The following is a 15181-nucleotide window of genomic DNA, read 5'->3' as shown; positions in this document are numbered from 1 at the left end:
TAGAAGGAAACATGCCTTCATCATCATGCATCATTTCTTGTCATCTGACTCTAGTTCCCAGGTAAAACCCCCAGTGCTGGAAGTTAACAGTATTTAGCATCTACCTGTGAAAAGACGTAGACCTCAGATCTTTGGCAGATGGTAGAGGTCATAAAACAATTGCACTCTTTCATGCTTTCAGAGGTAGTAATTAGTTCACTTCGAAGACAATACAGAAAGCTTCTCAACACAGACTCTGTGTCTCTAGCTGTAGTGAAAACTGAAAGATAATCCATCTTTTATTGAGTAGCCTATAAAGTAATTTAATTTCAGCTATTTTCCTAAAATTTGCTGGACTGAAGTTAACCTCCTGTATTTCGGTTTCCTTTGTTAAAATGTATACATTTAGACAGTTACAATAGTGCATGTACATTTTATTCTCTTACAGCAGGGCACACTGTGGATGCATTTCAAACAGAAACACTTTATAAAATATCTTTTCAACACACGTCTGTACAAACCAGTTTGATATACACATGACATACAGTTCTAATACAGTTGTAACTCAAGCATCTTATATAAATCATGTTGATATTCACAAATGACATATAATTATTTATAAAATTCCAGATAGCTGTGCTGGCAGTATCTTCCTTCATCACAGTGGTGATAACCCCTGTGTTAGGAATACTTCCAACAGTGAAGAGTAGGACATCTACTATTATGGCAAGATCTTACACAATTGTACTTTTCAGAAGTATTAATTTTATTTCCATTATATTTTTCATATTAAAAGTGCTAGCGATTTTGCAAAAAACTAAGATTATACTGTGTTTTTTGATTTTTTTAGTTTCACTATATACTCAGGTTTTCTCTATCACCACACCCAGAAAATGAGGTCATGGAAGTTATTGGACAATTATTTACATGCAACAGAAAGCATTATGAGCAATCAAAACAACTTATGTCTTTAGAGAACCAGCTTTTTAATTACATTATTGTTTCTCTAGTATGTCACTATATGTTTTAATTCTCAATGTGAGATGTTCTACCTGAAAGAGCTAGTTGATAACTTGTGTTTTTGGGATGTAAGATGCTGCTACTGATGCATTAACATCAAAGTACATTAGCTAATTTGCATATTAAATATGCGCACCACTTAAAGCAACAGTATGGTTGCAGTAATATGTATTTAGAATGAATAAATGCAAATTACTATGAAATGTTATATTTCTTCATGAGAAAATATGCAAAAATGTTTTGCACATTAAGTGACATATACCTGTCTGATAAACTTTGTGTATAAATAAAATATGCTAAAACAAGAAAGATTTTCCTAGGGCAGAGCTTACCAAACAATATATATATATATATATATATCTATATATCTATATATATATATATATATATATATATGTGTGTGTGTGTATATATATATATATATGTGTGTGTATATATATATGTGTGTGTATATATCTATATATATATATATATATATATATATATATATATATATATATATATATGGGATCCATCAATATGTTTCACTACTTCAAACCCCACTTCACCAAGTCCACTTGTTCAAAGTAGTGAAACTTCGAACATTGACTTCGGCAGTCACACTACAGCGTGGAATGGGAATATTCCCTTTTCCCCGCTGTAGTGCGATCTCTGAGTTGGTATATTTAAGTAGGGGGGTGTGGGGGGCACAGGTGGGCTTGCCCCCCTGCAAAAGCATGTTTTAGTGTTTTTTTTTTTTTTATTTTTGATAGCCCGGGGAAATCGACTTCAGCGAAAGTGCACTTTCGTTTAAGTGGACTTTCGCTGAAGTGTAGGGTCTACTGCTCTATTTCAAAGAAGTAGACCTATATATATATATATATATATATATATATATATATATATATATATATATATATTTTTTTTTTATATATATATATATATATATATATATATATCTGTAGTCCTTGCCCCAAAGAATAAAATGTACATCCTGAAAAGCTGTGTTATATTTAAGATGACCAATTAAAGTAGTAACATTTATTCTCAAGATCTGAATAAATTTTAAATCCTCACAGAAATGGATAATAATGTCAAAGTGAAGTCCAGAAAGATTTAATGGGTCTATATCACTTCGACGAAATAGCAGAATTTCGAACACCATATGTTCGAACTTCTAACCTCGAAGTGCAAAACCATCGAAGGCTTAGAACAGCGATTTTTTTTTCCCAGGGAAAAAAAAATTGCTGTTCCAAGAAACACACACACAACACAAGCACACCAAAAAAAACAGCAATCAACACACGTACACTTAAAATCCTACATCTAACCCTATACTAAACTGTACATACACTACTATCTATCTACGTACCTTAACCCAAACCCTAACCCTAAGGTCTGTCACTATCGCACACTCACCTGACCCGAGCCCTGACCCTAACTCACCTGTCCTGCCATAACCCTAACGTCTGTCATTATCGAACACCCACCTCACCCACGCCCCAACCCTAACTCACCTAACCGGTGCCCTAACCCTAAAGTTCGCACAATCACATACTTACCTGAACCCAACCCGTAACTTTCCACCACAGTGCTGAAAATAGCGAAGCCGCAGAAACGTCCAACCGAGTTCTTTCCCTGGGAAAGAATTTGGTGTTCCGCGGCTTCGCGTTAATCAGTTTTCGAACTTCACAGTTCGAACATATGGTGTTCGAACTGCTGAAGTTTCGACAAACTGATAGGAACTCAGATTTAAGGCCTAATTCGCAAAGATTACTGCAAGGTGTACATGAGTTTTACACATTGTGGCAAACATTTCTGTTTCAGAAATAGCACTACCGTGGTGCTGCAACACAAAGGTATGCAAGACCACTGTAGGCTGCCTATGCAGCCATACTAAAGGTTAATGAGGCATTCTTGGAGAGAGGCATATGCTAACTAGCCATGTGCTCTCCAACAGAGCTGCCTATAAGGAAGGCATTTGTATAATGTAGCATGGTTGTTCTTCGCCACTCATGATAATGTTCATCCATCACTGGCAGAGGAAAGTGCTTGGGAGTTTAGTGGTCAGGTAGTGTTAATGTATGTGTCAGTGTTGGTTTGCCTGGGAGGTCACAGTAGGGGGGGGTTATAGACTGGTAGATGAAATGAATGTGGAAGTGTGTGTGTGTGTGTGTAAGTGTGTGTGTGTGTGTGTGTGTGTGTGTGTGTGTGTGTGTGTGTGTAGGTTGTGGTAGCTTTCTTACTTACACACACCCTTTGATTAAAGAGCAAAACCTGCGACATTGAGTCAGGGTGATCACTAACCAACAGGAATAACTTCAAAGACATGAGAAGGGGGTACCACCAGCCACCAAAAATAACACAAAAGATGTGGAATGGGGGATCACCAGAGATAACCGCTGTCATTGTGCCATAATGAAACTTGTACATAACATGGTTTGGGGTAACCGCTAAACACCAGGGAAAACTCCTTTATCTCATGCCTTAAGAGTACTTAAATATAATAGAGATCAGGGGGAGGCATCAGTAGACATGAGGGAGAATCCTTACATCTCATGCTTTAATGACAGTTAAACATAATGGGGTTCAAGGAGAGCCACTAGATACCAGGAGAACTCTGAAGATGTGGGTCGGGGGCAGACACCAGGGATACTCTATATGTAAATTTACCTAATTAAAAAAAAAAAAAAACACTTCATGCAGGGAACCAGTGGACACCAGGGATAATTTTAAGTAGCGTGCCTTAAAGCTAGTCCAAACCTGTATTGGTCCTCTATGCCACCACTTGACAACAGAGATATATTTAAAATAAAGGAAGACCTTAGAAAATAGGTAAACTACAAAACAGGGAGATATGAAGTCTGAAACTCTAATATCTGGCATTAATGACTGACTGTAATTATCACTGATTTACCAAGGTAGAAAAGAGGGGAGACTGTTTTGACTAAACAAGGACAGGTATTTTGTGTGTGTGTGTAAGAAAGTGTATGGGTAAGGTTTTCTGTGCTAACATGTTGAATGGTCCTCCACTATTTACTACCAGAGGAAAGTGCTAATCTGCACTTATGGTAGTTAGAGATTCAGAGACATGCAAATTAGCTGATAATAAGGTCTTTCCTCATTCTAGCTCTCATGTCTCTGAATATTAATGTACTGCATCAGCTGTTAACACGAGTTGTGGAGTTGTTTCTGAATCCTTGGTGTGAAGGTTTTATATTTATATTACTGAACAGACAAAAAGTATACTTTGATTAAGTATATACATTAGTCCATTATATTAATGTTCAATTTTCATGAGTTTTTTGTTTTTGTTAGAACAAACAATAGTCTGTTTGGGTCTTTTTGCTCGTCTCTTTTGGTTTGTGTGGTTTCAGTTAATTTCTTCTTGAAGATTGTTGATTCTTTAGATTTAAGAAAGGAAAGTACATTTTTAAGGAGTTGAAAGTACTTGTTCTCTCTGAAAGGAAGATTCATACTCTTGCTGGAAATAAAATGTATCATTTAATACCACTTTCTCTCAGGACTTCACTAGTGGTAAGCATGCCTTCCTTTTTCGGTTACATTTTTGTGAATACTCATTTTCAAATGTGACAGAATAAGCAATTTTCAGAGGGAGATTTGCCCAAGCATTTCAAATAACAAGTTATTGGTCCAGATGTGAGATGAATTGGACAGTTATAGACCTGGCAGGGACACATTCCTTAACTGAAGGTTTTAAAAGAGATCTGTGATCTCTCTGTGTCCTATGACAAGCCCATCTGAAAGTGTAACAGTTTTGTAATCCAGCTGGTGAGAAATTAAACGTCTTCACCTTCCATTTTCTTCTTTCCTGTATTTTTAAGGCCATTTACATTATCTAGTAGCTAGTTATTTTCTTTTAACAAACATTCATTGCGAACTTCTTGCTCCTGCATTTTTCATCAGTGTAATTTAAATGTGTGTCTGTGCTGTCTGTCTGTGCAATTTGCTGTTAGATCATAGTTTTTAAAAGTTCAATGTGTTTGCAGCAGTTATGTTGTATATAGTTTGCCTCTGTGTACATATTGTCTATTTTAAGGATAATTCTTGTATAGATAAATGTATCTTTTGGAAATCATTATTTGTAGAGGTTGTCTCTTTAAGTAGTTTTGGAAACTGACATCCTTCTGGTGGTCCTTGATATATATTCTAACAGGAGTTTTGTTTTTAATTATTAATTTTTGACTAATATAATTTAATCCTGAGATGCAGTACATGTTTTCCTTCACTTCTAGCACTGACTGAATACAGTGAGAATACAGTCCTGTCAAAACCTTTCTAATAGTACAGAATAAGTAAAAATCTGTTTCACAGAAGGCACCACACAGACCACATCCCCCTAGAATGTTTAGTTTACTAAAGTGACTGAAGGAATATTTTAGTCATGGAAGATTACGTATGTGCTTCACAACAACCACAAGTACTATAAATATGAATGTTGCTTGAACAAAATATAAGAAAACTGCTGTGCTGTAGGGAAATAAAAGAAATACTGAAGAACATTGTTACTAATTAAAGCCTTAGCAAAATACTTCATTTAATGTTATGAATTACTAGCAGTTATACAATGAGAAGCAGTTAACAATCAGAATATGATTGACTGCTTGTTCACAATTATATGCTCATTGTAAAAGTAATATAAGCATTACCCATGGGGATAATCAGACTGCAAAACAAAACTAAACCATCTGAAATTACTGCAACCTGACATGTTCTCCAATGCCATTATACATGAAAAGGTAAGACATTTATTTTTTAAATAGCAGCATTATATAATAGCAGTAACTTAAATCCAGTTGTGGGAATGAGGTTTTACACATAGCTGGATTTGCTTGATCACTTGGCCTTTAATGTTATGATCAAACCCCACCAGCCATGAGTAAACCCTGCATTACCCACACCGGACTATGAATTATTGCTATATTAATATTTGACTGAAAAAAAGAACAGCGCCATCATGGATAGGACAGCATGACAAAAAGAACTCACAACTGGTTAGTTGATGCAGTTTTGCTGCTGAAAGAGTTATAGTACTTAACTTCAGCTATCCACAAGTACTAAACCAGAAGTAGGCAGTGATTTTGGATGCTGTACTATAAGCACCCAATTCCCCAACACCAATAGTTTAGTGTCATTTTCAAGTTATTTGACTCAGTGTCCCCATCACCATAACATTTTTTAAAAGCACTAGGCTGTAATATTTAACAAACAGTATTGCAGATGGCTTCACCCATCACCCCATAGTATAATAACTCCAGAATCTGACAATCTCTGATGCTGGTGCAAGTTATAAAAGCACATTCAGAGAGAGAGAGAGAGAGAGGTACTTTTCTCGTTATCGGGGCAACAGTTGTAAGGTGTGTGGATGGATAGACCTAACCTTGAAATTGCAATGCAGACAAATTGCTGTTACTGACATATCAAAATGGTTTGTCAAGGTGGCAGATTTCCAAAAAGCCCAACCTTTGTCTCATATGAAGCCCTTTCTTTGTACTGATTCCCGTTCTTCTTAACCAATAATTGCTGGCCTTTCCACCTTTATTACCACGGCTCACTTCTGGACTGTGTATGTGCCGTAGCACTGTAGAAAAATACCGTGTTTCATAGTTTAGTTTCATAGTATAGTACTAAGCTATCTGCCCTAGGGCATTTATAAGCCTAGCCATAGTGTACGTGGCTTTCGCCACCCCATGTAATGATACAAAAGTGTACAAAATAAATTTAGTGTACTGTGCTTCTGTCTAGTAGTGACACAGAGATGACTCCCGGGGTAAACCTATGATCACCCATCCACTCGTCAAGATTTCTCTTGAAGAGAGTCAGTGAGGGGCTCTACCTAACATGGACTGGGATCCTGTTCCAGAGTGCGGGAAGCCTCTGGGTTATGAATCTGTCCCTCCAGCATGTCCTATTCATATTTGTGCTGAGGTTTAGATCTTTAGCTCTCGTGGCTCTGATGGATTTGGATTTTTTGAGGTGGAGCATGTCCATTAATTCCGGATTGGACATGGCCTTGTACGTCAGGCACAGATCACCACTGAGCAGGTGGTATGCTACTGAATAGAGCTGAAGCTTCTTTAGTCTGGCAGAATATGACATATGTTGGAGACCCTTGATCCTGTTGGTGAGGTACTTTTGGGGTCTCTCCAGCTGCTTTAGGTGCCGGGTGAGGTACATACCAAATGGGGCATTGTACTCAATCATAGGCCTGATAAGGGAGGAATATAGGGGTACAATGACATCCTTTGATCTGGATGTGAATCCCTTCATGATAAGGTGGGCAAGATAGAAGGTCTTTCTAACCACTTTGGCGACGTGGGTGTCAAATGAGAGGTCACTGTCAACTTGGGTCCCCAGGTCTCTGATTACTTTTTCCGTACTTAATGGATTACCACCTGTGTGGTAATTTGTGGGTACTTTGTTTTTCCCAAAGGGGATGACTATACATTTTTTGGCATTTAGTTTAAGGCCATGACTCTGGCACCAGTCGTCTGTTTCTGTAAGGCCCTTCTGAAGGATGCATGTGTCAGCTGGTGTATCGACTATGACGCCTAGTTTGCAGTCATCTGCGAACTTTGTCAGCCACAACCCCCCCCCTATGTTTGCCTGCACATCTGAGAAGTAAATGCCGAACAAGAGGGGTCCCAAGACAGAGCCCTGTGGGACTCCACATGTGACTGGCTTAGAATCTGACATAGCTCCAGCTATTCTGACCTTGTGGGTTCTGTCCTTTAGCCAGTTTGCAACCCATGTTGTGACATACGGGTTTACATTTAAGCTGTTGAGCTTGTCTATGATGCCTGAGTGGGGTATTGTGTCGAAGGCTTTTGCCAGGTCCAGGTAGGCTGTATGAACTGCTTTGCCCTCATCGATGGCTCTAGTGACTGTTTCAAAAAAGTCCACCAGGTTCAAAAGGCAGGATCTGCCTTTTGCAAAGCCGAACTTGATAGGGTCAATTGTCTGTAGGTCCCCGATGTCTTTTTATGAGTTCCATAATGATCCTTTCCATAGCTTTACAGACCAGGCTGGTTAAGCTTATGGGGCGGCAGTTTCCAGGGTCTGTAGAGGTGCCTCCTTTGTGGAGTGGGACCACTGTTGCTGTACGCCAGTGTTCAGGTACATATCCTGTAGTAAGGCTAAGATTAAACAGCATTCGTATGTGCGGGTTTAGCTCCTCTAGGAGTTCATGTAGCACGCAACCCGGGACACCGTCAGGTCCCATTGATGCTGTATTTTTAGCTTTGCTGTGAGCAGCTCTCACCTGGACATCTGAGATGTCAGGGAGGTTGCATTCAGCTGGGATAAATATTTCTTCTTTTGGGGGTGAGGGAGGGGAGAAATTTGCACTGAACCCGTCTGCCAGTATGTTGGCAATATCTGTGGGTTCAGTGTATTTCTTGCCGTTATGAACTAACACTGAGCATATCTGAGGGTTTCTGCCCAGGTTTCTAACATAGCTGAAGAAGGCCTTGTGGTTATCTTTAGTGTCCTTAGCGATTTTTCTCTCGAAGTTGGCCTTGGATGATTTTATGAGCGAACGTAGTGTTTTGCTAGTGCTGATCAGAGATGCCTTCCCTTTATGGGATTTTGCTCTGTCTTGCAGTAGCTTCCTTCTTTTGTTATAAAGTTTGTTTATGGCTGGGGTCCACCAGATAGGATGCCTGCCTTTGGTGGAAAGGGTCTTGGTTTTATTTGGGATTGCATGATCCATGCATTCTTGGAGATGTCCGTAGAAAGCATTTGTGAAGGATTCAGCAGTGTGGGATGTGGTATCCACTGGCCCAGGGGGGCTTGAAGGATACCATTTCGGTCTTAAGGAGTGTAAAGTCAGCTTTTGAGAAGTTTCTCACTGTGGTCTTTTGTGCTGGGGGTGGAGGTGGGATATGAATATCTAGGGTCATTAGTTTGTGGTCTGATCTCACTAGTGAGGGGTATACTTCTGGTGTTGAGCATTTTGTCCCCATGTTTGTGATGATCAGGTCAAGTATATTATCTCCCCTTGTGGGGGAGGTGACTAGTTGTTCCATCGCATTTGAGTTGATGAATTCCAGGAACCTTTGGGCTAGGGTGTTAGGGCTTGAATAATGCACCCAGTCTATGTTTGGGTATTTGAAGTTTCCCAATATGATGGTATTTGGTGAGACATTCATATCCTCCAGTGTCTTCAGGAAGGCTGAATGGAGTTCCTGAGATTGAGAGGGTGGTCTGTAGCATGCTACAAGTTGTATAGCAGTTTTGCCTATGGTTAGTTACACATGGATGGTCTCCGATGCTTCGTGCATTGCCACTAACCTGGAGGTGTGGGTGTCTTTAATGAATATGGACACTCCCCCTCCCTTTGTGGTTCGGCCCAAGTTTTGGGGCCAAAATGCATGATACGAGGTATAACCTGGTAGAGTTGGGGTGCTCTCAGGAGTCTTGAACCAGGTTTCAGTTACTGCACAGACATCGATGCCCTCCATACTTCGAGAGCCTGCATCTTGAGATTTAGTCTTCTGGCGTTGAGCAGCATTACCCTTAGTTTTTTTCCTTTTTTGTTTTCTAAGGTGGTGGGTTTGTCTTTTGAGCCTTGACTAAAAAAGGCACTATGGGGGTGGCAAGAGCCTTAGCCAATATCCGGAAGCCCAGTGGTGACAGGTGCAAGCCATCCCTTGCGAAGCAGCGTGGCTTGTCCAGCATGTCATCCCAAGCAGACAGACATTGGATCCCCCTAGAATGACACCAGTAATTGAGCCAATTATTAAAGCTGATCATCTTGTCTTTGTATTGTGGCATCATTCTTGGTGAGGGCAAGATGCTGCTCAGGGTCAGGGTCATACCGGCCTGGGCTACATAATCAGAGAGCTCCTCTATGTCACTTTTCATGTAGTCCAGGGAGGTACGTCTCAGGTCATTCACGCCGGCATGGACAATGACGGAGTCATATTTGTACTTGCTTTGGAGTGACCCGAGTGCTTGTGTTATGTGGCGGATCCTAGCACCCGACAGGTAGCTCACCGTTACCCTCTCCTTGTTCAGCCTGGTAAGCGGAACGTCAGTGTGTCTGTTAATTCATTAATAGGGGGTGAATGAACAGCATTATTTTTTGAAAAAAAAGAAAGTGTTCCTCTTCCCGACCGTCAGCTGATTGGTAAGGGAATAAACTCACAGCAGTTTAGTAAGAAAAGTGATCCCAAAGGCAGTTATTCTGAAACCCCAGAAGCAGGTCTGACTTCAGATCTCCCCATTCTCAGTGTCTGCACATTGACAGATGTGCCTCCCAGCATTACAAATTTTAACACGCATTACAAATCAGCTGATGGTAGGAAAGAGGAGCACTTACTTTTCACAAAATAATGTCGGTCATTCACAAACTATTTATGAATTTACAGGGGATATTTCTACAACTGTCTGTATAAGCGGCATTGACTTGACCGCAAATCAGTAACAGTCTGACAACAAATCCAGACTGAAAAGCAAAAAAAACAACCCAAACTAAGCAGCAGTAAGTTGTGAGGAAACATCAGAACAACGGTGACAATCACGCCAAAACTCAAAGCAGAACCGAAGAATCAAGTCACCACTGATGAGTTGCCACAAGATGAATACTAGCGTGAGGAAGAACACAAAGTTAAACTCCAGTAAAAATAAGCAGTGGGACTTCGCATCAAGCGGACATTTTGCTTGTTGCCCCGGTAACGGAAAAGTACCTATATATCTATATATCTGTCTGGAAGCCCTTCATTTATTCGAACTTTCAAATGTTCGAAACTCATATGGCTGACACCATATGAGTGAATGTTTGAAAGGCCGACAAATGATAGCGGAGATCCTGCTACAGTGCAGGACTGGGATATTCCCCTTTCCTGCACTGTAGTGTGATCTCGGAGTGAGCATATTTGAGTAGCAGGGGGTGTGGGGCTGCAGGGGGGCTTGCACCCTTGCATAACACAGTTTTACTGTGTTTACAGGTAGATAAATGGTGTTATTTCAGGATGTTGGTCTTTCGGAATGTCCGTCTGAACGGTCGACATTCTGAAGTAGACCCATCCCTCCCTCTCTCTCTCTTTCTCTCTCTCTCTCTCTCTATATATATATATATATATATCTATATATATATATATATATATATATATATATATATATATATATATATATATTTATATGTGTATATGTATCTATATATCTATAGCTATGTGTGTGTGTGTGTGTGTGTGTGTGTGTGTGTGTATATATATATATATATATATATATATAATGTTTTAATTTTTTTTTTGTGTGTGTGTGTGTTTGAAGCTGTCAGTACTAGAGTTGGATTATTTCACTTGTCTTGTTTAGGTAACATTTCATGTTATACATACTATTACCTCAAGCAGACTTTAGCTGTTATTTGAAATGCCTGTCATATGCACTGAACTTCTGGCATTTACAAATGCTTACCTGAATTATTTACAGTTTTTGACTTTGCCTTCCCAGCTTAAAGCACCCCCTCCTCCAGTCCCTGAGCAAGAACAGGAAGTTGAAGAAAGCAAGCAAGATATAGTGATTGCAATGTATGATTTTCAAGCTCTAGAACCTACTGACATAAACCTTATCAAAGGTGAAGAATATGTTATAATTGAAAGAAAAGATGCTCACTGGTGGAAAGCTAAGGACAGCAATGGGTAAGTATTAATGTAATAACATTCGTCTTCATGAGGCCTGGTTTTGTAGAAGTATAAAGTCATCTTTCAAATATGGATGCTCATGAATTAGATGGAGTAAATGTTGATGACTTGTCTATGGAGGTGTGTCAGGCTTATTCCAATGACTACTCTGATAATGCTAAGCTTGGCATTGGGTAAACTGATTTAGTATAGTCATGCATTCTCTTTCTTCATGTATTAATATCAGCAGCATCACTTGTTACTTAATCTCCAGTACTATTATATCAGCACTCTAAAAGTAAGTATCCTCGTTCCTGAGTACCATGAACAGTACAAATACTCATGAGACAACACCAAGTATCTGTCATTAACTGTAGTTGCTAAATTTATAAAAATGTGAAGAACCAGTAAAGAAAATGACAAACATGAAAAATCTCTACAGATTCTAGGCAATGCTGCTACATATTCCCTGTTCTGACAATTGATTGTTCATACTACGCCCTCCTATCTCCCTCCATTCTCTATAACTGATATTTTATCTCTCTCTCTCTTTTTTTCCACAACTAACCTAAATTAAAAAAGAGTATTCCATGCAACCTAGCTCCTAGAGATACGGGAACACAAACCCTCACATGACAGGGCTTCCTTCTGCTCACAGCTGCAGCCACAATTACGTACCTGTACGTGCATTTTTTACATTGCACCTCAGTTAAGAGCCTGACAATTAGTTATTTTTCTTTTTTCTTCTCTGTAGTGGCAAGCACAGATGTACTGAGGCCCCACTTTCAGTCTGTACTCCCCTAGACCCACCTTCTTATTTACTTTAGCCTCTGTCTCTCCTTTCCTGCCTACACCTACCTGGGCAGTGGAATGCATACTTACCATTGTGGTTATCCTCACAGGTAGGTTTTGGAAATTTCCCTCTAAACTTACTCAACCTGCTCCGTTTGCCCTTTGGGCTCACTCCTCTCCCCTACCTTGCCCCCAATTCTCACCCACCCCCACTCCTCCTACTTTTGTTCTGACCATTTCCCCACCCCTCATCATCCACTATCCAATCAACACCTTCCCTGCTCTATCCCCTCCTCCTCTCACCTACACTTATTAAATACATCACTCACACCCAACCACCTCCCAATCCAAGGCTCAACCTTCCAATAACAAATCACCTATTAAACAGCCACCTTTTAGCCATGCTCTCCTTACTATTCCAAACCCTCCATACTCCCCTAATCCTCTTTTCTAATGCCCTTATACCATGCCAGCTGTTATACCACTAATCAACTCCCCCCTCGTTTGTGTATTTCTCCCAAACTCCAACTCACAACCTACATCTCCACCCCACAACCAAATACTTTTTTTCCATTTCCCCCTTTCTGATTCAGCCTAACCCTCTCCATCACTTTAACCTTAAAGTTATACCAGCCACAGCAAAACCTCATATATCTAAACTAATATTACACTTTCCACAATACTTCAAAACCAAACCAAAACCCCTAGTACTATCTCTCTTCAACATCATCTTCCTAGCAGGGGATATTCACCATAACCCTGGAACTAACCCATCCACTGATGACAACACCCCTCTTTCAAGCCACCCCCATAAGAACCCTAAAATTATTCACTATCAACACCCGGAGTCTCAGTAACAAAACATCTCACTTTCAAGCATGGCTAAGCCGCAACCAACCTGACATTGTTGCCATCTCTGAGACATGGCTCAAACCCCACATCTCAGACTCTGAAATCCTACCCTCTGGATTCCAAGTTCTCAGGTGTGACCGCACAAACAGAAAAGGCAGAGGCAACGCCTTAATCTACTCCAACCCTCTCACCATAATTCCTTTCCCACATCCTATTCCTCGATTCACAAACGTAGAACTAGTAGCAGACTTACTAAAAATGAATAATCATAAAAGCCTATATATTATCACTCTATATATCCCACCCGGAAATAACACCCCAATCCTGGAAGATATTCTCTTATGGGCCTCAACCGAAATTAAATTTGAGACTTGTATACTAGGTGATGTAAACATAGACTGGAACAAAATCAACAAATCCACACCTACCCTATCTATCAACCTCTTCAACTTTACCCAAATAACCCACTCTGTTACCAGACCCAGTAAAATAAACCCCCCAGGGTCCACTCTTGATTGGATCCTAGTCTCCCATCCAAATAAAATCACCAACTCTAGCACCATCCCTGATTCCATTATTGACCACCTCCCAGCCTTTGTCCATCATCAACTTCCTCCCCCCTTCATCAACATCAGTACATACACACTTGTAACCTCAAGTAACTTTGACCCCAAAACTTTCGCAAATTCCCTCAAACAAATAAATTGGAACCTTTTAAAAATCCTTCCACTTGACAATGCCATCAGTTTTTTTAATTCCACTTTCCTAAATGCTCCACACTCCTTAGCACCATCAAGAACAAAAAGAATAAAATGCAATACTGCCCCATGGCTAACCAAAGACACCGGACAAATTATGCGCCAAAGAGACAATTCCTGGAAACTTTACCAAAAAAATAAACTCCCAGAAACCCTACTTCAGTATACACAGCTCTGTAACCTTGCAAAAAATAAATAATCAGAGACAAATAATCCTTCTACATCAAACTCCAGTCCAAACACACAGAATAAAACCCAGACAGTTCTGGAACTCAGTAAATTCACTTCTCAACCCAGGCACCAAAAACAATCCCTGCCCTGACCCCAGCAAATCCGATCTAGAAATAGCCTCTTTATTCAACTCTTTCTTTTTCACCTCAATATTATCTGCATTCTCCCTCATCCATGTCCAGCCCCCTACCTACTGATCCCAACTCTCCCTCCATGTTTGAGCTCAAACCTATCTCCACCAACAACATAAAAGACTTCTCTCCAAATTAAAACCCTGCTCTAATGCCCCTGACAATATTCCCTTATTCTTTCTCAAGTCTGCTGCTGATGGGATTGCACTCCCTATTAGCATCTTAATCAGTAGAACCATACAGGAATCCTTTGTCCCCAAACTCTGGTGCACAGCCTATACTCTCCCTGTCCATAAAGAAGGCAAAAACACTAATATCTCTAACTTCTACCCCATAGCTATCTCCTCTCCCTAATCACCAAGATCCTAGAAAAAATGTATTCACCTCCAGCTTATGTCTTTCCTAACTCAAAACCAACTTCTTACTCCAACAAAACAATGATTCAGACCCGGGCATAGCACTATAACAGCTCTACTCTCTTTCTTAGATACAGTCAATCAAGCCCGTGATTCTGGGAAAATACTATCAACATTACTGTTAGATCTCTCCAAAGCATTTGATACTGTTTCCCATACCCATCTTCTGAGCCATCTTTCAAACCTAAATCTCTCCCAAAACACCCTATCCTGGTTCTCAAGTACTCCAGCGATCCATTCTCAGCTCATTGTTGTTCAATATCTTTATCAATACTTTTCATTTTGCCATTTCCAATGCCAAAGTCATACAATATGTAGATGACTCAACTTTACTCTGCTCCGCCACTAACCTCCCTGAACTTCTAGCTAAGACCCAG

At 40.0% G+C, this 15181-nt stretch overlaps 1 protein-coding gene across 4 annotated transcripts in view; it reads left to right on the top strand.

The window, feature by feature from the left end:
* TEC (tec protein tyrosine kinase) overlaps nt 1-15181 on the top strand; it is a 1312802-nt gene that overhangs the window by 847516 nt on the left and 450105 nt on the right. For all 4 annotated transcript variants that reach the window (XM_044061419.1, XM_044061418.1, XM_044061417.1 and 1 more), the window contains exon 7: nt 11455-11642. In XM_044061419.1, coding sequence (XP_043917354.1) covers nt 11455-11642 — 188 coding nt within the window. The remainder of the gene's footprint in view (nt 1-11454; nt 11643-15181) is intronic.

The sequence above is a fragment of the Protopterus annectens genome, chromosome 2.part0 (assembly GCF_019279795.1).
Source record: "Protopterus annectens isolate FY-2018-M chromosome 2.part0, PAN1.0, whole genome shotgun sequence".
Lineage (NCBI taxonomy): Eukaryota > Metazoa > Chordata > Ceratodontiformes > Protopteridae > Protopterus > Protopterus annectens.
The sequence above is the reverse complement of the archived record's forward strand: the minus strand, read 5'-3'. Positions and strand labels throughout refer to the sequence as shown.